The sequence below is a fragment of the Moschus berezovskii genome, chromosome 6 (genome assembly GCF_049115385.1).
Source record: "Moschus berezovskii isolate FMDL1 chromosome 6, NW_MosBer_1.0, whole genome shotgun sequence".
Classification (NCBI taxonomy): domain Eukaryota; kingdom Metazoa; phylum Chordata; class Mammalia; order Artiodactyla; family Moschidae; genus Moschus; species Moschus berezovskii.
The window spans coordinates 50,146,963-50,173,032 of record NC_142465.1 but is presented as its reverse complement, the minus strand read 5'-3'; the positions used below and the strand labels follow the sequence as shown (position 1 = coordinate 50,173,032).

The 26,070-nt window shown below is 41.8% G+C and overlaps 1 protein-coding gene and 1 pseudogene across 1 annotated transcript; one reads left to right on the top strand and one right to left on the bottom strand.

Moving 5' to 3' along the window:
* Positions 1 to 16,520: 16,520 nt before the first annotated feature.
* Positions 16,521 to 17,378, top strand: LOC129536368 (small ribosomal subunit protein uS5 pseudogene; annotated as a pseudogene).
* Positions 17,379 to 19,260: 1,882 nt separating this feature from the next.
* On the bottom strand, positions 19,261 to 24,553 carry IL22 (interleukin 22). The gene is made up of 5 exons (XM_055396034.1): positions 24,325 to 24,553; positions 23,305 to 23,370; positions 23,050 to 23,196; positions 22,066 to 22,131; positions 19,261 to 19,736 (listed from the first exon to the last, which is right to left on the bottom strand). Exons 1-5 carry the CDS (start codon positions 24,508 to 24,510, stop codon positions 19,629 to 19,631), a joined length of 573 nt encoding a protein of 190 aa, XP_055252009.1. The 5' UTR covers positions 24,511 to 24,553; the 3' UTR covers positions 19,261 to 19,628.
* Between the last annotated feature and the right edge of the window lie 1,517 nt (positions 24,554 to 26,070).

Sequence of the window (26,070 nt, the reverse complement as noted above, 5' to 3'; positions counted from 1 at the left end):
AATAGAATGAAAATTCCTTACCTTTCCATCTCTGAATTCTCAGCACCCACTGTGACACCTCAGGTAAAGAAGCAGCATGTTCAGTATTAACTGAATACTACTTCCCTTTCCACATTAGGAGAGGTTACTATAACTGCTTTGTTTTTTTCGTTTATTCCATTAACAAATTTTTACCAAGCATCTCTCTATACGAAGAACAGTGCTTGGAACCACGGGCCCACACACTAAAGCAGATGCTCTATGGACTTCGGGCCTCAGCTCTGTCCCAGTTCTTCCCGTGGCGACAAGTATGTTTCCTTTTGCGTAGCATCCCCAGGATAAGATGTGGACACAGCTCAGAATCATGTACTGAGAAGCAGCACTAGGTCACCAAAGCCCAGAACGAATGGCACCAACCTCAGTCTGGGCAAGTTAACACTAAAACTCTGGTTGTGAGTAAGAGATTTGTCAAAACTAGGAAGAATCAATAAACAGGCATCAGAACACAAGACTGAATTCAGGGCGTCAAAGGAGGAAGGAGAAAGTATAAAGTAAAAAATCCAAACACATGGGAGTATTTTCCGCTGTTTCAAAAAGTAGGGGGATCAGGACTTCCCTGGTGATGTAGTTGTTAAGACTCCGGGCTTCCTAAGCAGGGAGCATGGGTTCAATCCCTGGTCAGGGAACTAAGATTCCCACATGCTGTGTGGTATGGTCACAATAAAGTATAAATTAAAAAACAAATATGATTCTAACTTATGAACAAGGTCAATTTTTAAAAAGTGACTTAAAAGAAATAAAACAGATTAGATTTTTTTAAAAAGTGGGTGTATCTCTTTGGAGAGCCCAAATGTCATTTCCATAGGAGCAGCTCTGCTAATTAAGGATGCTTCCTCTGAAATGAGATGAAAACTCTTCCCAAAGACCTACCAGAAGACTGTTGATCAGGAGTGCAAAGTGAAGTTTACTGAAGTTTTATAAGAGTTCAGGAAAAGGAAGAATTGGGTTTTTTCTTTTTTAATTAATTAATTTATTTATTTTAATTGGAGGCTAATTACTTTACAATATTGTAGTGGTTTTTGCCATACATTGACATGAATCAGCCATGGGTGTACATGTGTCCCCCATCCTGAACCCCCTTCCCAACCCCCTCCCCATCCCATCCCTCAGGGTTGTCCCAGTGCACCAGCTTTGAGTTTTTAACTGGGAGTAGCTTAAAGGATGCTGGAACTGGATGTGGAATATCTTAAGGGTTTCTTGGGTTTGTTTTTGTTTTTTCAAGCAGAGTGATGCCTACTGTTCAAAGTTCTTTTAGACAAAAGAGTGTGGACATCAGGAATCAAAACCCCAAATGCTTTCAGCAGGCATAGGATTAACACACTGAGTAGGTAGACATGAGACAGCAGGGACTTATACATGGCCACCAAACCGAAAGTCTACCCAGTCGTATAGCCTGTAGCAATAAAAACACCGCACAGAATACTGCCAGGAGCCACACACTGTCTTGAGCAACTAAAATCTGGGGGCCCCGATATGTACCAACAAAAGATACATGCAACTCCAATTGTTAATACTGACAGTCAGCAGGGTTGCTGTTCTTTTGACCTCTGATAGTTGTATTTCCATAAATATCTTATGTCTCTCAAATCCTCATGATCCAAGAAAGATCATATATATCCCAAGGGTGCTTCTGCTTTAGCCTTCAGCCAACTTAAGAAAACCGGTCTTTTCATGACTGAAAACTGTGTCACCCCAATGATCACAGTCATCCTACACCTTCGTCAGCAGACCCACCTCGTTAGAGTCAAATCTGACCTCACAGGATGAATAGTGATCATCCCTTTGAACAGGGTACTCAAAGCACAGATCCTGAAGACAGTTCCCAAGGAGGATTCCAAAAGTGTCCTAAACCGTAGAAGAACCATTAGAAGAAGTGCACAATGTCCTTTGGGTACCAATTTAAAAGAGAGTTTCTGCTCATTTGGATTTATTTTTATTGTATCACTTCCACAATTTTCTTCTACAGACTTATATAAAAATTGCTGTTAATTATAAGGAGATTTGGTTTTGAAACTCAGATCCACTTCTCATTAGTTATTATGGCAATGGGAAAGTTATTAATCTTTTCTAAGCTGCAGTTTGTGCCATCGTTAAACAGGACAATAATTACACCTACCGCAAAGGGTTATCATGAGCAAAAAATACACCAGTATGAATAGAATGCATAGCACAATGCCAGCTATAGCTGCTCTCTGAAAGCAGTAGCTACTGCATTATTATTTTTCAGATAATAAATATGTCTTAGTCCATTCAGGTGCTCTAACAAAATACCAGACTGGGTAGGTTTCAAAGAACAGAAATGTATTCCTCACAGTTCTTTGGGCTGGAAGTCCAAGATCAACATGCCAGCATTGTCACATTCTAGGAAGGGTTCTGTCCTGGGTTGCAGTCTGCCAACGTCTCACAGTATCCTCACATGGTAGAAGGAGTGAAGGAGCTCTCTGGAACCTCTTCTTTAAAGGCAAGAATCCCATTCACCACGGCACTGCCTTCATGACCAAATTACTTTTCCAAAACACCATCACCTTGGTGTCTAGGTTTCAACACACAAACTGGAGGTAGGGGCGGGGGGGGGGGGGGGAGGTGGGAAACACAAATATGCAGACCTTGGCAAAATGCATGTGTAATGCTCTGAATAATATTCAAGTTCATTACAAGCCTTGAGAAGCTCTGAGAAACGGTTGAAGAAAATGAGAAAAGGGAAGGATGAACAATGATCTGACAGCATTTCAGAATGTGTGGGCTTGAAGAGTTCCATTTATCCCACACACACCCAAAGGGCAGAAAATGGACCAATGAAGTGAATATTTTAAAGCTGCCACTCCTACATTATATACAAGAGGGCATTCAAACACTTTATCTGCTCCAGTGCACAATGAATGCCCCAGTTCCTAAAGGCCAACATGACAGCCATTTCCCTTGAAATTTAAGTCCCTTCCCACCCAGAAGAATGCTAGCAGCTAGCAGCCTGATGGTCAAACATGTCCAATAAGCAAAATGAGCTCACCGGCTCCTGCAGAGAATCACAGCTCACTTTGAGTCCTCAATATTGCATCTGCTCCTCTGTAGGAGAAAAAAAATGGTGATTTTTAATTTGCTAAATCGTTTTGTTGACTCTAAGATGCTTTGTTTTCACATGTTAATATCTCTGAAATCCTAGCCTGTTTTCTAACGCATGGAGGCTTACAATTACATGACTGAATCAGAGTCTGTACAGTCATCTCTTTCTAATGATATCATCACTTCAGTTGAACTGTGTGTGTGACTATTACTGTGGGTATTGAGCTTAAGTGCTGTTCAAATGCCTTTGGAGAGGTTACCTTATGATTTGCCCTTGACACTAAAGTTAATGTGTTTATAGAAAGGCACAGAGCAACAGTGGACTACAAATCTGATATTAGAGAAGTAAATATTTGTCTTTAGAAGAATGACCAAAAATACATATTTTCTTGCAAAGCAACACCCATATGCTAAAAGTTAAGAAGGCATTGCATTGTACTTTATTCAGCAACATTTTTTTTTCTTTTCTCTCCATGGTAAATGAAAGAATACTGCAACTTTCAATATATCGCATCTTAAATTTGTTGATATATGATGTTTAATGACCTCAAAGATTGGTATGATCCTAAGAATCATAAATCCTAAAATCAACACAGACGTGAATAAGAAGCAGATAGATCTATTTAAACCAGTCATTCAAAGAAAAACAAAAACAATAAACACTGAAATCCAATGTTTTTCCCAGGATAGAGTCAGAAGATATAGACTTGAAATAGTTACAGATAGATAATTTGTTCAGTACAATGATAGCTTGATTTTTGTCCCCTCAGAAATGGTAGGTCCTGCTTTACTAAACCATCCAAGAAACCTGTTTATCTTATATTTACATCCTTATAGGGATGGATGCGAACAGGTTAGAGAGGGGAAGAAGAGTGCTGTCAATGGTCTGCGTGGAAGAAAGGGGGCTATTGAGATTGGACACATGAGCAGCATAGGGAAGAAGCAGCATGGAAATTCACTGAGGCTCTCAGCCTGTGTTCCAGGCCTTATGCAAGGCAGCCGGCATTCTGTGTTTTCACCCTTCATCATGAATTCATTCATTCACCAGGTTCTTGAACCGAGTGCTTGTCATCCCCCAGGCTTACTGGAGGTTGTTGGGAGAAGAACGTTTTTATATGTTAAAGTTCAGGGTATAACTAAATACTTCCCATTATGCTTGAGAATGTAGTTAGTTTTAGAGCATCTGCTATTGTTCCATTTTACAGAGAAAAAAATCTGAGGTCCAGGGAAGTTGAATAACATGCCTGGTGACACTCCGTTCAAAAAGGCAGAGAATTCCACCCATGTTTGTGAGACTCCAAAGCTCATGTGTTTTCCACTCCATGTGTGGGCTCCCTCCACACTTGAGAGCAGGACACAAGGAGTGTTGGAGGCTGTAGTGGACACCACAGAAAACAGGAGACGGGAAAACAGTGACCTAAAGAAAAAAGAACAAAAAGAAAAAACATAAGGAATGATAAAACAAATCTTTGTGATATTTTACAACCCTTGCATATTCACTATAGGAATATCTAATCTTATGTCTAATCATATCTGCTGCTGCTGCTGTTGCTGCTGCTGCTGCTAAGTCGCTTCAGTCGTGTCTGACTCTGTGCGACCCCATAGACGGCAGCCCACCAGGCTCCGCCATCCCTGGGATTCTCCAGGCAAGAACACTGGAGTGGGTTGCCATTTCCTTCTCCAATCATATCTAATCATAAATATTTTCCTTTACTTGATCTTCCCAGTGCTTCTAAAAAAGGTAAAGGAGGTCTTGTTTTTTTCCTGGTTTACAGGTAAGAGAGCTGAGACTGAAAGAAGTTAAGTGACTGGTCTGAAGGAGCAAAGACAGGAAGCAACAACCTAGGCTTTGACCCACGTCTTTGAACAGCAAGTCCAATGGTGTTTCCACTGTACCATTTTGACGCCATAAACATGATGTATCATTGAGTTCAAGATCTTTTGATGGACAGTGTGAGAAAAAACCAACACACCAATCCAAAAAAAAAAAAAAAAGTATTATCCAATCCAGTAGCTATTAGGCAGTATCACATACCTTTGAAGGGCTTCCCTCGTGGGTCAGCGGTAAAGAATCCACCTGCCAGTGCAGGAAATACAGACATGTGGGTCCAACTTCAGGTTCGATCCCTAGGTCAGAATGATCCCTTGGAGAAGGAAATGATAACCCACTCCAGTATTCTTGCCTGGTAAAACCCATGGACAGAGGGGCCTGGCAGGCTACCCCCATGGGGTCATTAAAGAGTCAGACACAGCATAGTGACTAAACAACAGCAATAGCTGTGTAGGTGTTGGTTACCTTAGCATTTTCAGTTTTGACATGTTGGTAAGGTACATACTGGTCATTTGTTATCTGGCAATGAAAGGCATGACATCCATAAAACCTGCAAAGAATATAGTACCCTAGCCATGATTTCAAAATAGAAAAGAAGTCATAAGCAGATTTCTTATAATAACCCACCACAACTGGGATGAGAGAAATACACCTCTGCCACTGTCCCCCTCACCCTTAGCCCAGAAGAAGAAAAGAGAAAGGACACACCTCAATGCACCAACCCGAGCCTACTCCAAAGTTTTATCAAAGCACATGGCTTTAAAAATGACCTTTCTAACTCATTTTCTAAGTGCATCAGAAAGAAGATTGACAGTAATAACTGAAAGAATTGAGACAGTTTAGAAATTGCAACAGTGAGAGTCCTAGAAATACATGTATCCTTTCCATCCAAAAGTGTTTATCGCTGGTCCTTCTCCTCAACCCTGAGGTTCTGGGGCAGGCAGCATAAGTGCCTGATAGATTCTACTCAGACTAAGCAATGCACTTGAACTTCAACTTGCAGGCCTCTAGCAGCCTGATTTCTCCCTTAAGGACTTCCTCTCACATTCAGAGTAAAACTCAAATCCTTCCAATGGCCTAAGGGCCTGATTTGCTATTCTCTTTTTCCTCTCAACTTCTTTTCCTCCTATTTCCCCCATCCCCCCACCACCCTGCACACCTCTTCAGCCAGATACCTCCATTCAAACTCACCAAAATGCCTGTATCTCAGAGCCTTTGCACTGGCTCTTCCCTCTGCCTGAAATGCTTTCCCCCCTGGATATCTATATGGCCAGCCCTTCTGAGTCTTTCAAGTCTTTGTTTAAATACCACCTTCCCAGCTGGTGTTTCCTAGGATATCCATTAGGGGCTAAACTTTGTCCCTCCAAAATTCATATGCTGAAGTCCTAACCCCCAGCACCCCAGAATATGGCTGTATTTGGAGGCATGGCCTTTAAAGAGGTAATGTTATGTGGTAATGTCATGTGGCCTAGATGGGAGGAGAGTTTGGGGGAGAATGGATACATGTATATGTATTGCTGGGTCCCTTCTTTGTTCACCTGAAACTGTCACAACATTGTTGCTAAATTGGCTATAACCCAATACAAAACAAAAAAGTTTTTTAAAAGGAGGTAGTCAAGTTAATTACCTGTCTGGGCAGGCCCTAATTCAATGCAACTCATGCACTCATAAAAAGAGATCAGGACACAGACATACATAGAGGATTCTTCTCTGGTGGCTCAGACGGTAAAGAATCTGCCTGCAATGCAGGAGACCCAGGTTCAATCCCTAGGTCAGGAAGATCTCCCAGAGAAGGGAACGGCTACCCACTCCAGTATCCTTGCCTGGATAATGCCATGGACAGAGGAGCCTGGCGGGCTACAGTCCATGGAATTACAAAGAGTAGGACATGCTGCTGCTGCTGCTAAGTTGCTTCAGTCGTATCCGACTCTGTGCGACCCTGTAGACGGTAGCCCACCAGGCTCCCCCATCCCTGGGATTCTCCAGGCAAGAACACTGGAGTGGGTTGCCATTTCCTTCTCCAATGCAGGAAAGTGAAAAGTTAAATTGAAGTCGCTCAGTCGTATCTGACTCTTCGCGACTACATGGACTATAGTCTACCAGGCTCCTCCGTCCATGGGAGTTTCCAGGCAAGAGTCCTGGAGTGGGGTGCCATTGCCTTCTCCGAGTAGGAGATGACTGAGCGACGAACACGATACCCAGAGCAGTGCTTCCCAGGTGGCGCTAGTGAGACAGAGGAGCCTAACAGGCTGTAGTTCATAGGGTCACACAGACTCAGATACAACTGAAGCGACTTGGCATGAACACACATACACAGAGGAAAGACCATGTAAGGACACAGAGAGAAGGTGGCCATCTGTAAGCCAAAGAGGGAGGCCTCGGAAGAAACCAACCCTGCTGACATCTTGAGGTCAGACTTTGTCTCCAGAACTGCCACACAGCCTGTGTGCTACTTTGTTATGGCAGCCCTTGCAGGCTAATAAAATACCCTAGTGAGAATTAACCCTATCCTCAGCTCCTCTGTCGCCGTTTCCTGTTTTATTTTTTCCATATCTCTCATCATTATCTAACATACCTTTCACTTATATATTTTGTTTGCTATCTATCTCTTTTTGCTAAAATCTAAGTTCTATCAGGGCAGGGAAATTTTTTTCTGCTTGGTCATTGCAGTTACTTTGATTCTATTAATAAATATTGACTAGCATATAGTACGTGCTCAATAGATACTGTTAGATTACTGATTACTCTCCCATCACCACCACGGAACACTCAATGAGGTGAGAGAAGACCAAGAGACAGCCAGGGCTCTAAGAGGGAAGGAGGAAGAAATTTGGGTGCTGACCTAAAGATAATAAACTCTGCCTCGGCAGCTCGACCCACTTCTACACTATGTTGGGCAGCCACAAGCAGCTGTTTATCTTCTCCTTTTACCTATAAGATCTGCAGAGGCCACCATGGGCTCCCCTTCTGCCTTCGATATTGTTTCCTGTCTCTCCTCTGCATTTCACACCAAACCAGACGCGTAGGAGGATCCAATCAGCTGAGCATCTCGACTTGATGAGAACCTCTCATGCAGCTCTGCATTGGGGGGTGCTAGCTACTGCTTTTTGTTCTGTGTCTTTCTCTCCTACACACCAGCTGTTCACTTCACTGCAGTTAAATGCATCTGTGTTTTGGTATTACCAGCCTGGGTGTTCTCATTAGCAGGAACCAGCTAACAAGAGGTCTCTTATTCCCACAAATTTCTTTTTGATGCTATTGTGTTCCAGGGATTCTGCCTGAATCAATGTATTTGTTAATTCCTTTAAAATGCCATATATATATTTATACACACATATATATATATGTATATATATACATATATATGCCATATATTATATATGTATACTATTCTACTGCTCATAGCAGATCTTATCCATAAGATAGGCAGTATTAATTTATATACATATTAGCTTCCCAGGTGGCTCAGCGGTAAAGAATCTGTCTGCTAATGTAGGAGATGCGGGTTTGATCCCTGGGTTGGGAAGATCCCCTGGAGAAGGAAGGCAACCCACTGAATTATTTTTGCCTGGGAAATCCCATGGATAGAGGAGCCTGGCAGGCTACAGTCTACGGGGTCACAAAGAGACGGACATGACTTAGGGACTAAACAACAACAGGCTTACCATCAGGATATTCCAGATGGTAAGCAATACAAACCAAAATGCTAACCCTCACAGAGCTTAGATTCTAGTAAGGAATTGGCTCAGCCCAGGTACCTCATGCATCTGCCCTCACAATCTGTATTCCAGCCACACTGGGGACCTCTGATCTTCCTCTGAGCACTCTGTCTCCTTTCATGTTTTGCTCACCATCTGAAATAGTGTCTGGAACATTGCTATAGTTTAGTCCCTAAGTCATGTCTGACTATATGCTTCCCAGGTGGTACTAGTGGTAAAGAACATGCTTGCCAGTGTGGGTTTGATTCCTGGGTCGGGAAGATCCCTTGGAGGAAGGCGTGGCAACCCAATGATGTATTCTTGCCTGGAGAATCCCATGGACAGAGGAGCCTGACAGGCTACAGCCCATAGGATCACACAGAGTCAGACATGCCTGAAGCAACTTTGCATGAATGTGTGTGTGTGTACATATATATCATTTTGAAAGAATGAATCAGAGAATGAGCCAGGCATTTAAACCCCATAGAAATAAGGGAGGCACTGTGACTCAGACAGACATTCTTGCTGAATATCCTTAGCAGCTGTAACAAGAAAAGAGTTGAAGGAAGGGTCACACAAAAGAGAAGCAACCAAAACACAAAGCTGAGAGAAGTCAGCATGATTGGGGTGTAACAGCTCTCCCGTCCTCTAGTGGGCACAATAGCCTGACTTGGATGGGGTTCGCATATGCCAGGAGTGGAAGCAGCAGGGAGAAGGGGGAGGCTCAGCAGAAAGGAGAAGACCAAAAGGGAGAAGAAAACCTTTTAGGTACTTCAGGTAATGCTGCATGTTGACCTAAATGCCTCTCTTTCCCATGGAGAGATCTATTGTGGAAATAGGAGTTTTTAAAATTAAAAAGCATTTTTATTTTAGAAACCACTGCTTTCTATTTTGCTTCATTACAGGGCCATACATTTCCGCAACTTATATATGCCAGAAACTGGCTTTGTTCATTGTCCATGAAAGTGAAAGTGAAAGTCTCTCAGTCATGTCCCACTTTTTGTGACCCTATCTTAATGAAAGTGAAAGAGGAGAGTGAAAAGATTGGCTTGAAGCTCAACATTCAGAAAACAAAGATCATGGCATCTGGTCCCATCACTTCATGGGAAATAGATGGGGAAACAGGGAAACAGTGGCAGACTTTATTTTTTTAGGCTCCAAAATCACTGCGGATGCTGATAGCAGCCATGAAATTAAAAAACACTTACTCCTTGGAAGGAAAGTTATGACCAGCCTAGATAGCATATTAAAAAGCGGAGACATTACTTTGCCAACCAAGGTCCATCTAGTCAAGGCTATGGTTTTTCCCGTGGTCATGTATGGATGTGAGAGTTGGACTGTGAAGAAAGCTGATCGCCGAAGAATTGATGCTTTTGAACTGTGGTGCTGGAGAAGACTCTTGAGAGTCCCTTGGACTTCAAGGAAATCCAACCAGTCCATTCTAAAGGAGATCAATCAATTGTAAATAGTGTTGCTACGCACATTAGGACTGATGCTAAAGCTGAAACTTCAATACTTTGGCCACCTCATGTGACGAGTTGACTCCCTGGAAAAGAGTCTGATGCTAGGAGGGATTGAGGGGGGGAGGAGACGGGGACGACAGAGAATGAGATGGCTGGATGGCATCACGGACTCAATGGACATGAGTTTGAGTGAACTCCGGGAGTTGGTGATGGACAGGGAGGCCTGGCGTGCTGTGGTTCATGGGGTCGCAGAGAGTCGGACACGACTGAGTGACTGAACTGAACTGAACTATATAGTCCATGGGATTCTCCAGGCCAGAATACTGGAGTGGGTAGCCTTTCTCTTCTCCAGGGGATCTTCCCAACCCAGGGATCGAACCCAGGTCTCCCACATTGCAGGTGGATTCTTTACCAGCTGAGTCACCAGGGAAGCCCTTTATTGTAATAAAAAAAAAAAAAGAAAAAAAGATATCTAAACTAGTAGGCTTCATCCTGCTTCTAGGCGGGAGTTGGGAGAACAGAAGAGAGAGCAGAGATATATAGCTCGGAATCCCAGTGGAAAACATACTCAAGCTGGGTAATGGAAAAGAGTTGTTCTTTTAATTGACGTATTGTTGATTTACAATATTGTGTCAGTTCCAAGTATACAGCAAAGTAATTCAGATGATAGATAGATAGATATAGATATACAGATATAGATAGATATGGACTTCCTAGGTGAAGCAGTGGTAAAGAATCTTCCTACCAATGCAGAAGACACAAGAGATACAGGTTCGATCCCTGGGTTGGGAAGCTCTCCTGGAGCAGGAAACGGCAACCCATTCTTGACTGAAAAATTCCATGGCCAGGGGAGCGCGGTGGGCTACAGTCCATGGGGGTCACAAAGAGTTGGATATGACTGAGTACACACACACACACACAGTAGATATAGATATTTCATATTATTTTCCATTATAGGTTATTACAAGCTATTGGATATAGTTCCCTGTGTTATACAGTAAATCTTTGTTGCTTATCTATTCTATATATTGTAGTGTATATCATTAATCCCATACTTCATTTGTTCCTATTCTCCTTCCCTTTCCCCTTGGTAACCATAAGTTTTGTTTTCTATGTCTTTTGATCTGTTTCTGTTTTGTGTTTGGATTCATTTGTACTGTTTTTTAGATTTCACATATAGGTGATACCATATATTTGCCCTTCCTCTTCCTGACTTATATCATTTAGTGTGATAATCTCTAGGTCCATTCACGTTGCTGCAAATGGCAATATTTCACTCTTTTTTATGGCTGAGTAATATTCCATTGCATATATATATACTGCAGCTTCTTAAATCATCTGTTGATGGGCACTTGGGTTGTTTCCATGTCTTGGCTATTGTAAATAGTGTTGCTACGCACATTAGGGTACATGTATCTTTTCAAATTAAGAGTTTTTATCTCTTCCAGGTAAATGTCCAGGAGTAGGATTTCTGGATCATATGGTAATTTTAAGTTTTTTTAAGAAACTTCCATATGTTTTCCATAGTGGTTGAACTAGTTTATGTTTTAAAAAAAATTTTTATTGTTATACAGTTGATTTACAATATTGTGTTTGAAAAAGAGTTTAATAAAGGATTGACTTTTTTAAGGTGTGGAGAGAGTTTAAGGAACCCTGGAAAGAAGCAATGTGATGCCCCAAAGCTAACAATAGCTGGAAGCCCAATAAGGACCAGGACTGAGAGCAATTTCCAGATCTAGAAAGGAGAATTATATAGACGAGAGCTGTCTGCATGAGCTGAGGTTTTGGGTAGAAGTAGACAACCAACCTGCAAGGCAACTTGGCTGGAGGGTTCCAAAGGAATATGTATTTTAGCTTTATTGTCTTCTTTCAGTCTCCTAACTTATTTCACTTGCCAAATGCAATCAAAACCCAGAAAGTCAGCACATATAGGGAGCAATTCATGTATGTCAATTTCTCTGCAGACAAAGCAGAGTGGGAAAGAACAGATGATGGATCTGGAGGGCCAAAGTAGCACAACCCATTCCTCTTTTCTTCAGCTCCCATTCTTGTCTTTACTCAGATGGGAAATGCTTGTCTCCAACACAGGAAATACTCAGAAATCTCATCAACAACACCATATGGAGGAGGTCAATGTGGTCACAGTCCCAGCCGAAAACTGAAATTTCGCCCTCTTTAGTACTGTTCATATAAGAGAGGAGGGAGGAGGGGAAAAGAGGACAAAGAATGAATTAACAGAAACCACGTCTACGACAATGCCTGCTTTTGTAGCTGTTCACCGGACTTCAAAAATCGTGAGTTCCTTCTTGCACCACCCATTCCCTTTACTGTCTGCCTGCTCCTTCATTGCATGTGGTCCTTCACCCAATAAAGGGACTAAACCTCATTCCTTCAGAAATGGGAGTTTTGAGGATCCTGTCTCTTTGGGGTTAATGCAGTTTTTTATTGACCAGACTGTTGGGCAAGTTGGCAAGACAACCGAGTGACCCTCTGGTCCAGTTGCAGTCCACCTAGCCTGCAGGGGGTAGCAGTAATACAGTTTCCTCTTGGCAATTAGGATCAGTCATCCCAGCCTTGTCTGGGCTTTCCCGATGGCTCAGAGGGTAAAGAACCTGCCTGCAATGCAGGAGATTCAGGTTCGATTCCTGGGTCAAGAAGATCCCTGGAGAAGGAAATGGCAGCCCACTCCAGTGTTCTTGCCTGGAGAATCCCATGGAGAGAGGAGCATGGGGTCGCAAAGAGTCAGATACGACTTAGCATGATGCACAACAGCAACAGTCCAGACTTGTCTAGCTGTTTTGTCAACAACAATAAACATTCCTTGAAGTAGAGTTTAAAGATACAGTCACTATGCTGGGGGTTGCCTCGGGGACAATAGGACCCTGGGTTTCAACCCTGGTATCGCTGCATTCTCCTCATTTAAGTGTCTGCACTCAAATCTTGAAATCTTGACCTCCTTTCAGTACAAAAATCACTGTCTTTATCATCATTCCAATATGAAGCACTGCATGCTACTGAATATTATAGTGTAAATGAAGGGACAGGAGAAAAACTAAAGGCTCAGTTTTCCTGTTAATGAATTTGATCCATACACAGCTCTTATGTCCCAGGCCACCAAGTTGCTGAGTCACACTCACACACAGTCACACTCTGGCTCTAACCTCATCTATTTCAGTTCAATCACCACTTTCCTTTTATTTAAAAAAAAATTATTTATTTAATTGGAAGATAACTACTTTACAATATTGTGATGGTTTTTGCCATACATCAGCATGAATTGGCCACAGGTATACATGTGTACCTCCCAACCTGAACCCTCCTCGCAACTCCCTCTCCACCCTAACCCTTTGGGTTCTCCCATAGCACCAGCTTTGGGTGCCCCTCCAATGATTACACTGGCCTTGTTTCTATTCTTACCCTTCTAGAACTATTCTCCACCCAACAGTCATGAGTCATATCAAGTCTTCCCACACTTGAAACCCTCAGGGGACAGCTTCTCAATCCCAAATGCTGGTTAGGGTCTTAGGGGGGCTTGTGTCCCATACAAGCTCACAGATTAGTCTTCTTAAATACCTGAATATTGCCATCTGCTGCTGGGGAAGTAGACACCCAAGGCTTCTGCCAGTGCCAAGAACGAGCCATGCCAGTAGTACCAGCCAAATGCTAGCCACTGCCACTGATGCCAAAAAAATAAGAGTTGCTACAGCAACTGCAAGTGATTATGTCAAGATTCCCCATGAGGAATTTGGACTATCTCATGTCACTATAACATTTCCAGCACTGCTCTCCAGACTTGGACAGGATCCTGGCACCTTATTCCTTATATCCATTGGCATTCAGAATTTTTAAATCTCTCCATTTCAGACTCTCTGTAATAGGATGGAAGCATCTGTGAATCCAATCTTAGAGGTACTCTTCCACTGATGGCTCGATTTCTAGAAGACTGGTCAAAAACAAGTGCAGTACCAAATTTTTCTCAAGTCATTACCCTGAGACTTAGTTGGAAGAAGAGAGAAAAGAGTCCTAAAACTCAGCTTAACCCATAAATAATTCTCATCCCATTATCCTGGAAGCTTAGCTTCGGTACCTTTCAGCATTTGGAGCCAACACCAAAAGTATTCACTCTACTTTATCCATCAGTGAACGCGCAATTTACATGTGCTCACAATCACCACCAGTCTTTTTCTAAAGTGAAGTATAGTTGCTGTAGTTGCTTACTGCCAAATTCAGACTGAAATTGAAGAAAGTGGAGAAAACCACTAGACCATTCAGGTATGACCTAAATCAAATCCCTTATGACTATACAGTGGAAGTGAGAAATAGATTTAAGGGACTAGATCTGATAGACAGAGTGCCTGATGAACTTTGGATGGAGGTTCGTGACATTGTACAAGATATAAGAATCAAAACCATCCCCAAGAAAAAGAAATGCAAAAGTGAAAAATGGCTGTCTGAGGAGGGCTTTCAAATAGCTGTGAAAAGAGAAGCGAAAAACAAAGGAGAAAAGGAAAGATATACCCATTTGAATGCAGAGTTCCAAAGAACAGCAAGGAGAGATAAGAAAGCCTTCCTCAGCCATCAATGCAAAGAAATAGAGGAAAACAATAGAATGGGAAAGACTAGAGATCTCTTCAAGAAAATTAGAGATACCAAGGGAATATTTCATGCAAATGTGGGCACAATAAAGAACAGAAATGGTATGGACCTAACAAAAGCAGAAGATATTAAGAGGTGGTGAGAATACACAGAAGAACTGTACAAAAAAGACCTTCATGACCCCGATAACCACGATGGTGTGATCACTCACCTAGAGCCAGACATCCTGGAATGTGAAGTCAAGTGGGCTTTAGGAAGCAACACTACAAACAAAGCTAGTGGAAGTGATGGAATTCCAGCTGAGCTATTTCAAATCCTGAAAGATGATGCTGTGAAAGTGCTGCACTCAATATACCAGCAAATTTGGAAAACTCAGCAGTGGCCACAGGACTGGAAAAGGTCAGTTTTCATTCCAATCGCAAAGAAAGGCAATGCCAAAGAATGTTCAAACTACTGCACAATTGCACTCATCTCACATGCTAGTAAAGTTATGCTTAAAATTCTCCAAGCCAAGCTTCAGCAATACATGAACCGTGAACTTCCAGATGTCCAAGCTGGTTTTAGAAAAGGCAGAGGAACCAGAGATCAAATTGCCAACATCCGCTGGATCATGGAAAAAGCAAGAGTTCAAGAAAAACATCTATTTGTGCTTTATTGGCTATGCCAAAGCTTTTGATTGTGTGGATCACAATAAACTGTGGAAAATTCTGAAAGAAATGGGAATACCAGACCACCTGACCTGCCTCTTGAGAAACCTGTATGCAGGTCAGGAAGCAACAGTTAGAACTGGACATGGAACAACAGACTGGTTCCAAATAGGAAAAGGAGTATGTCAAAGCTGTGTATTGTCACCCTGCTTATTTAACTTATATGCAGAGCACATCAGGAGAAACGCTGGGCAGGAAGAAGCGCAAGCTGGAATCAAGATTGTTGGGAGAAATATCAATAACCTCAGATATGCAGATGACACCACCCTTATGGAAGAAAGTGAAGAGGAACTAAAGAGCCTCTAGATGAAAGTAAAAGAGGAGAGTGAAAAAGTTGGCTTAAAGCTCAACATTCAGAAAACGAAGATCATGGCATCTGGTCCCATCACTTCATGGGAAATAGATGGGGCAACGGTGGAAATAGTGGCTGACTTTATTTTGGGGGGCTCCAAAATCACTGCAGATGGTGACTGCAGCCATGAAATTAAAAGACGCTTACTCCTTGGCAGGGAAGTTATGACCAAGCTAGACAGCATATTAAATACAGAGTCTTTACATTGCCATCAAAGGTCCATCTAGTCAAGGCTATGGTTTTTCCAGTGGTCATGTATGGATGTGAGAGTTGAACTATAAAGAAAGTTGAGCACCGAAGAATTGATGTTTTTGAACTGTGGTGTTGGAGAAGACTCTTGAAAGGCCCTTGGACTGCAAGGAGATTCAACCAGCCCATCCTAAAGGAGATCAGTCCTGGGTGTTCATTGCAAGCAGTGATGTTGAAGCTGAAACTCCAATACTTTGGCCACCTGATGCGAAGAGGTGACTCATTTGAAAAGACCCTGATGCTGGGAAAGATTGAGGGCAGGAGGAGAAGGGGACGACAGAGGATGAGATGGTTGGATGGCATCACCAACTCCATGGACATGGGTTTGGGTAGACTCCAGGAGTTGGTGATGGACAGGGAGACCTGGGGTGCTGTGGTTCATGGGTTTGCAAAGAGTCAGATACGACTGAGTGACTGAACTGAACTGATAGTTGCTGCACAACATTATATAAGTTACAGGTGTATGATATTGTGATTCATGATTTTTAAAGGTTATACTTCGCTTCTTCTTTGTGAAAACACCAAATGGCAGATGACGTCAGTGCTGCAGGAGAGCCCGGAGACCCCAGGGGCCCTGAAATGGGAGGCCGCAGTGGCTTCAGCATTGGCTTCTGGGGCAGGGGTCGTGGCCGGGGTCGTGGCCAGGGCAGAGGCTGTGGAGTTCACGGAAGTAAGGCCAAGACAAGGAGTGGCTCCCGGTTACCAAGCTGGGCCACCTGGTCAAGGACATGAAGATCAAGTCCCTGGAGGAGATCTACCTTTTCTCTCTGCCCATCAAGGAGTCTGAGATTATTGACTTTTTCCTTGGGAGCATCCCTCAAGGATGAGGTTTTGAAGATTATGCTCGTGCAAAAGCAGACTCGTGCTGGCCAGTGGACCAGGTTCAAGGCATTTGTTGCCATCGGGGATTACAACAGACATGTTAGTCTGGGTGTTCTAAGAAAGTAACCACTGCCATCCATGGGGCCAGCATCCTAGCCAAGCTGTCCATCATCCTCGTGCGAAAAGGCTACTGGGGGAACAAGATCGGCAAGCCCCACAGGATTCCTTGCAAGGTGACTGGCCGCTATAGCTCCATGCTGATACGCCTTATCCCTGCCCCCAGAGGCACTGGCATCGTCTCTGCCCCTGTGCCCAAGAAGCTGATAATGATGGCCACCATCGAGGACTGCTACACTTCTGCCAGGGGCTGCACCGCCACCCTGGGCAACTTCGCCAAGGCCACTTTTGATGCCATTTCCAACCAGTTATCTCACCCCTGACCTCTGGAAAGAGACGGTGTTCACCAGGTCTCCATATCAGGAATTCACTGACCATCTTGTGAAGACCCACACCAGAGTCTCCATGCAGAGGACCCAGGCCCCAGCTGTAGCCACCACATAATTTTATAAAGAGAATAATAAAGTGAATGAAACCAGAAAAAAAAATAAAGGTTATACTTCATTTATTGGAGAAGGCAATGGCTACCCACTCCAATATTCTTGCCTGGAGAATCCCATGGATGGAGGAGCCTCAGTTCAGTTCAGTTCAGTTCAGTCGCTCAGTCGTGTCCGACTCTCTGCGACCCCATGAATCACAGCACGCCAGGCCTCCCTGTCTATCACCAACTCCCAGAGTTCACTCAAACTCATGTCCACAGAGTCGGTGATGCCATCCAGCCATCTCATTCTCTGTCATCCCCTTCTCCTCCCGCCCCTAATCCTTCCCAGCATCAGACTCTTTTCCAGTGAGTCAACTCATTGCATGAGGTGGCCAAAGTATTGGAGTTTCAGCTTTAGCATCAGTCCTTCCAATGAACACCCAGGATTGATCTCCTTTAGAATGGACTGGTTGGATCTTCTTGCAGTCCAAGGGACTCTCAAGAGTCTTCTCCAACACCACAGTTCAAAAGCGTCAATTCTTCGGCGATCAGCTTTCTTCACAGTCCAACTCTCAGTTTGCTACAATCCATGGGGTCGGGAAGAGTTGGACACGACTGAGCGAATTCACTTTCACTTTTCACTTTCATGCGTTGGAGAAGGAAATGGCCACCCACTCGAGTATTCTTGCCTGGAGAATCCCAGGGACAGGGGAGCCTGGTGGCCTGCCGTCTGTGGGGTCACACAGAGTCAGACACACTGATGCAACTTACCAGCAACAGCAGCATACTTCATTTATAGTTACAAAATATTCAGTGTGTTTCCCATGCTGTACAACATATCCTTGTAGCTTATTTTATACCTAATAGTTCATACATCTTATTCTCCTGAACATTGCCCTTCTCCGCACAGGTAACCACTTCTATGTGCTCTATATATTAATAATCACCAGTCTTGACCTCATCCTTCAGGAGCTTGGCAAACAATTGGTGAGTGCCCTGTAGAATAGTTCCTGGTTTTTTGGAGAAGAAAACATTTTAGACTGCTGACCACCGACTTTCACCTTCCACGGAAAGACCTATACAAGCTTCAGTGCTGGTGTTGTTTGTCCGTTCTTCTAGGCAGAACTAGTCCAACTTTTATCTCCACTCTCTTCTCTGGACTGCTACACAGATCTTGACAATGTCCAGCTTCTGCCCTCATGTGTGTTTCATCTTCCACTCACAAGACTTCTCTTATCAGGGCTAAACTCCACTAGCAGATGAGACTCCCCAAACTCAGTTAGCTTCCCCTTTCCTTCCTGACTCACAGGCAAACTGGAGGATGCCCTGCCTAACAGGCTCAACCTAGAAATAAAAGCAGTTTATCTATATCAACAGAGGCAATATGTATTCCTCCTCCAGCATCATTCTTTTCTTTTATCCACAAACTGCTAATGATGCAGATGAATTCTTTTAAATTTCTTATCTTTTTACTTTCAGAATCATATGCTGCATCAACACAATAAATCTATATAGGTAATACAGAAGAGCCCCTAGAAATCAGGTAGACCTAACTTAAAAAGCTTCAACTACTCATAGTGACACAATATTTTAAACATGTTTCTGATTCAGTTTTCTCACCAGTAAAAGGGGATAATACTAATAGCACCTCATTTGCTTAGAGTCAGGAATAAAATCATTTATACAGCTTTTGAACCCATTTAGCAAATAGGAATGATTACATGATGATGATGATGATGGTGATGATGGTAGTGAAAACATTAAAGGGGGAAAAACTCACAAAGTCACAAGGTTTAGGATATCAATGCGTTTATTGATACCAAATAAACATAGCTCCATAATTATTATAATAAATATTACTATTAACCTTATGATTAAGTAGAAATATAATGCTTCCATAAATAAACCCATATTAGTAAAGTGACATAAATAATAAGACATATACTTGTAACAATAAATTAATTCATAAATATAAAGTATTGATTATGGAAATGAAGTTATTTAGGGGCTTTTTCTAAAGAGATAGAAAGTAATCTTTTTTGTGGGGAAATAGTTAAATTTCTTTGTATAAAACACTGACTAGAATAAAAAGTTATTAATATGCTTGGAAGGTCTAGCTCCTGATCTTATGGATACAAGTGACATTGTTCTCATTTTGAAGTTAAGCCAGGGTTTTTTTTAGAATTTACACAGGACTGTGGAGTTTGGCTTCCCCTTTTCCTTCTGATAAAAGAAAACCTCAGGGGATCTTATTGTTTAACAGATGAGAAAGGTTAGTAACCCATTTTCCAGCCTTGCTCTACTTGAGCACATTCACGTTTCAGGGCTATAAACAGCAAGCTCAGTTCTCCAATGACTTTAATCTCTCCACTCTCTCCAAGCTGTGAAAATAAGAACACAGAAGTATTTAAGCATTTATACCATGCTTTCTAAAGAGACACAAATTAGAGAGAGATGAGATGGTTAGGTTGTTGGAACAGAAACCAAATTTTAGCCTTTTATAAAAGATTAGTGATAATACCCTTTCCAAAAGTATACGACCTGATCTGAGAGGGCACCTATGGGCATCAGTCTCAGCTGGGTGACGTGTTAAATCACTGCTGAACCACAGCAAGCAGGTGGAGGCTGTGCTGCGATCTGGGGGACCCAAGCACCACTCATCCCTCCTTGCCCTGCCTCTGAGCCCCATGACTGTCTGTGACCAATCAGTGAATATAACCACCTCAACTCCAATAGTCTTGAATCAAAACTACCACATTTACTAAAACATGTGGACTTTCTCTGTTTCCACTTTCTTGACCAAGGTGGGTGAAAACAAGTTTTCGCTTTAGTGGGGGAAATATCAAATGCCTCCTATCTAGTTGGTTTAACAGTGAAAGGCCAGATACAGAGTCTAACACCCTTTCTTTCCTCCTCCTCCTCCCAAGTAGTAGGCAAAGGAGTCTTTTAAATCCCATGGGAGAGGGAACACAAGTCTAAATCCCCTCCTCTGAAACGTGTCTAATCTATTAAACGTGCTCAAGATTATTTCAAAGAAAACAGCAACCCTCAGTCATCATTGTCCCCTGGACGTTGGTCTTTCTCTTCCTGCTTTCTTCCATCTTTCCACTTTTCAATACTTCAACATAATGACAAGAGATTTTTTTTTAATATCTCAAAGACTCCCAAGATGATAAAGAATTCTACTGTCCTCTGTTCTGCTACAGCCTGCTTTCTGCTATCCTTCAGTGACAGGGGATTACTATCCCCCCAAAATGCCCCCCCATTTCACAGTGCTGACCACTGTTTATGCATGCTGAGATTTCTCTGAATGATTTCTCACTATGCTTTCTGGAACTACAGGGTTAAAAAAAAAAATCGTAACGACTCATCCACATGGCAACTGATTGCTAATGTGAAAGTCAATTCCCTCAAAATGGATTAAGAACTTTAAAATCTCTGTTTTCCCACACAAATCACATCAGCTTTTTCTCTCCCACACTCCACTTTTCTAAACACAACCAAGTAAGCTCATATGAGGAATTTTTCACACCAGAAATGCAAAGTACTTCTTGGCTATGGCATGCTAATATTCAGCCCTCTGTGTCTAGCTAATCGTTCTATGACAAGAGAATTTATCTTCACAATGAAAAAAATCCTTCAGTTATCAAAGGAAGACATTGACATTGTTCATTAAATCACATTCAGGAAGAGATACTTTTTATTAAAAAAATCAAGATGAAAAAAAGGGGGAATTGAGGTTACACTTGTTACTGAAAATTCTATCAACCAGAGCCTTTTTGTTTCTGAGGTTTAATTGTATCTGCTTGCCACATCATCACTTTTGCTGCTTCTCATGGTAGCTCTGGTTTTTGGATGAGTCACAGCGGCTGAGCTGAGCCATCCCCTATTGTTCTTTTCCCCCAAATAGGCCACCTGACCATATCATTCTCTGTCAAAATATACGCCAACCTATATCAGATAGATGCTCACTAGCACATTGTCGAGGGAAGGAAGAGACCAGGAAAGAAGGAAAACAAAAGAGGAAGAAAGAGGGCTTCCAGTGTGGACATTCATTTCCCTACAATGAATCCATTACTAATATTAATATTTGAAACTATGTAAAAGAAACTGGGGGGTCATTCACTCTCACTTTTAAATTAAAACCAATAGCTGCTGGGTATTTTAATAGTTAAATGTAAGTATCAAACCATTCCAGAAATTTATCCTATGTGCAAGTCCAGCTCTTTTATTATGGCTGTTTTAGGTATATTTCTCCAAGTTTTACATCATCATGTGAATGACTTCAAAATTATTTCAAATGAGTTTTCTCCAGTTTTCTGGTTTTGATTCTTCAGACTAAATGAATCAGTAGGTATCTTAAATTTCCCTAAGAACTAATGAGACTAAGTATAATATCCAGCACTTCTGGCCTGGATGGGATTCAGAGGTCCTGCAGTCTTTTCTGACTCTGACAATGGCCATCCCTAGAACATGGGTGACAAAATTAGATGACTTAAGTTCCCAGCCACTTTTAGAATTTTCAAAATTTGGAAACTGACTTATAAACATGTAGATACATCTATATGTATGTGCACCTAAATAATCAACCCAATGGCAGGAGAGTCAAGTGAAAACTCATGACGTGGGAGAAAAAAGGAAAGAAAGGGAAGAAAAACGATATTTGTCTCTTCTATCAAATGATTTAGCGCTAATAGTTGTTAGTAGTACCTTTTTCACCGTATTCTTCAGATTCTGTACATTTCTCCGGATGTGCTGGTTGTCATACTCAATATGCTACAAAATGGAAATGAGAGTGACAAGTTTAACATTGTTGTACTGAAGCCTTTTGAAACTCAGCCTTCCTAACTGAAGTATGTTACCATTCACCTGGAATTAAAGTTCTTAGCAATTTTGCCCACAACGACCTAGATATCAATAGTGACCTAGATTTTCTGACCTCTTCAATTCCCTGGGACACCAAAATCCAGTCATTTCCCTTACACGGGACCTCACTTCACCTTTGGGAAACCCTACTGAGGTTGAAGTTTGTGGAAAGAGCGGAGTGGTTTATGCAAATCCTGTCAAGAATAAAACCATAACGGCACCTCATCAAAAACACAGGCTCAGAACAAGAAACCTACATAAAACATCTTATGTGAACAGGGCACTCCTCAAATACTAGGCCCCCTTTGCTCAGCCTACTCCACTAAAATATTTTTCTTAGTTTTCAATATTCAGAGGCATCAAGCTCACCCACCTCTGATTTTGTCACTTCCATTATCAAAAGGGCAGCAGTCTTCATCTACCCACCCACTGACGAATATTAAATCTTCTTGTTTCTCCCTTTCTCTCTTTCCCATCCCCTCCCTCTCTCCCTCAACTTATATTCAGTGAATCCATTTGTACCAATAAATATTTTTCCTTACAGCTCCCAACATCTTTCTCATCTCACATAGTCCAAATTGCTTTTTCCCAGGGACAAATGAGCCTCCTGTGGTCTTTCAGACCTTGCCCATCACAATCAACTCAAAATGTGACTCAATTAAAGCAAAAGCAAACAGGTTGTGATGCCAAATGATTTCTGTAATGGTGTGACGGAGGCACCTCTTACTACCAGCATGGAAGGGGCTGGGATGGAAGAGGGTTCCACACAGAAGAAAGAGGAAAGGCAGGCACCTGGGAGGATTGGACTTAGGCTGGAGAAGAACTTACACATTGGCTTAGCTTTTTGCTGAGCCTGGAGAAGAAGGGCACCACCTTTTCCATATAGGGGTGGAATTTATCGGATTGGGGGAACAGCACCTCTTCAAGAGTAAAGTTCAGCACCTGCTTCAGCAGATAGCAGCGCTTCGTCACCTGCTGGTGAAAGTGAAACAGCAGGGCTCAAATTAGGTGACATCCACAATACCCAGCCCATCCTCACCACCGCTCCAAGTAACCACAAGTGGCATCATGCCTATGGCTTACATTGATTCCCTGGAACAATTTGTTCCCAATGAGACGAACATCTGTGATGTTATCTGCCAAACTAGCCTGGAAGAGAAGAAAAGATTAAGTGCCTGGACATCAAAAAGCTAGAAGAAATATCTGTAAGTAGAGTTGTACTCTGTCCCCTCTTCCCAGAGCAGCACTGTGAAGACTAAAGAAAGGATTCTTTAGTGCATGGGTTTATAAGGATGCTCAGGGGTTAAGGGGAGGGATAAATTAGAGGTTTGGGATTAACATATATACATGACAATGTATAAAATAAATAACTAACAAGAAGTAACTATATGGTACAGGGAACTATACTCAATATTTTATAATAACCAATAAGGGGAAAGAATATATAAAAGAATATACATATATTATATATACATATATATATATATTTATCCCTATATATAGACCTGAAGCAGTGTGCTGCTCACTGGAAACTAACATGACCCTGCAAACCAACTATACTGCAAAATAAATTTAAAAAATAAGATAGAAAAGTATAATGTACAGAATAGGTAATATAGCCAATATTTTATAATAACCATAAATGGAGAATAATCTTTAAAAATTGTGGATCACTATGCTGTGTACCTGGAACTTAAATAATACTGTCAATGAACCACAGTAAAAAAAAAAAAGAATGGATTTAAAGCTCCTAGAATAGAGCTCATAACATAGTAAGTGCTCAAAAAATGACAATTTCTTTCTCTTCAAGAAATAAAGGAATACTTAGAGGAGTAAAGGGAACCATAAACAGTCAGATGGGTTACTACATGGCTCCTTTTGGAGTAAAACTGAATGTAAATATCCTAAAGGGCAAAGTGGAAGGTCTTGAGGTAAAGCTTGATCTCCAAAAGGTCTTAAAAGAGACATAGAAAATGATGGCAGGTATACTGGTAGAGATAAATGTTCATCTATTAACGATCTTAGATGTCCTCTGCAGAAATTTTAAGAACTATTCAGGTTCCAAGGAGATGCGATGCAAAAGAGAAAGACTGAGATGAGTACCTCCTGGGCCAGAGTGAAGGTGTGGTTGAAGACGTAGGGCTCCTGGAAGTCGGCCTCGGTGAGCCTACAGTGCGACGGGACCGGCACAGCCGCTCCGCCCCGGGCGCACAGCGCCAGGACAAGGAGGCAGCCAGCGGCCAGAGCGTCCATGAGGGGAGAGCGCACAGATTTCTGCAGGGCAGCCATCGTGGACAAAGCAAACCTGAGCAGTGGGTGACTAGGGAAGGAGAACCTGGTATCAAGAGAACGAGAAACAAAATCAACATTAAGGGGAAAAAATTAAGTATCCAGAAGTAATAGACCCAGCAAGCCAATCCTACCAAGTTCATTGGAGGACTTACCTGTATCGAGGCTTCTGCTTGTGATAGGAAAGTAGAAGCTGCTGCTTTTATAGCCCCCAGGACACCAAATTGTGTGTGTGAAAAATATGACATCAGCAATTATCTAATTTCCAGTGCTGTCTTCTGAGAACTTCCTAACCACCACAGGAGCCCACAGAGCACCACCTCCAAGCCTTCCCACCTTGATACGCCATCATTTCCCTAAAACGTCACTATTAGGCCCGGGGGTGCTTTTACAGACAAATCCCAGAAAGTTTCTAAACCCTACATACTTTTCAAAGAAAATGACTGCTTTGTCTCTGTAGATTCCAGGTTTAGTTTAAAATTTTCTAATCTCCTGCAGTGAGTAAGCATTTTGGTCACGGACTCATTTTCCTAGCAGCTTCATAGATTCTTATCTCTTTAGAGGTGATCAAACAAAAAGGGCCTATATCCTTTACTTTAAAATAAGCATTAATGACAGCTTGGAGACAATTCCATTTCTAAAACTTTTATGTCCTTTTAAAAAAATATGCTGAATGCTGAGGAAGACTTAAATTTTAAAAGTAGCAGTATTGGCTAACATAATTTTCCTCCCATTCTATGGCATTTTTTAAGTGACCAAACAATTACAGTAGATGCAAATATATCTTAGATTTTTCATTAAAGTATAATCAATATCAATTTAAACTTGAAAATATTAATGCTGAACAATCTGATTAGTATTTTTCTTAACATGCAAGTATTTTAAGAATACAGTGAAGTAGTTCATTTTACGTGCACTCATTCTAAACAACGCACAAGTGCCCAAAAAGTATTTCCAAAAACCTTATAACACTTTTTATTATACACATGAAAGTCTAAAGAAGAGAATCTGGCAATTTGATGATTACAGTTGGTTTCTATTAAAATACATTGAACTCTAAATAATACCTAAAACTGAAACCTTCCCAAGGAGGTGGGATCAGGGGACAATGGCACTGATCTATTGCTAAGGGAAGAATGTAAATTTGTGCAGATTAGTTTGATCAGATTTTTCTTTTTACAACAAGCTTGGATCAGGAGCATCAAAGAAGGCATGTGAATAATTGTAGAAATTTGAATATTTTGTGAGATTGCACAGGCCTTAGGCAAGGAGCCACAGTGAAGAGTTAAGACATCATGAGGACACTGAGCATTTGGGAAGGTAATTAAAAGGAAAGGTTAGGGAGAGTACATAAAAACCGTACCCACTGCACAAGTTTGCTTGAGCTGATTCATGAATGCCAGATGAGAAAACTCTTCTTTTCCAATTTCCTACTATATAAGATATGACCATTTTTGTCCAAAATGCTATATAATTATATTAGCATTAGAGTTAAGAGTTAAGCTCTTTAACTCTATGCATAGTTACGCTCTCTATGTAGAGTTAAAGTATATAATGGAT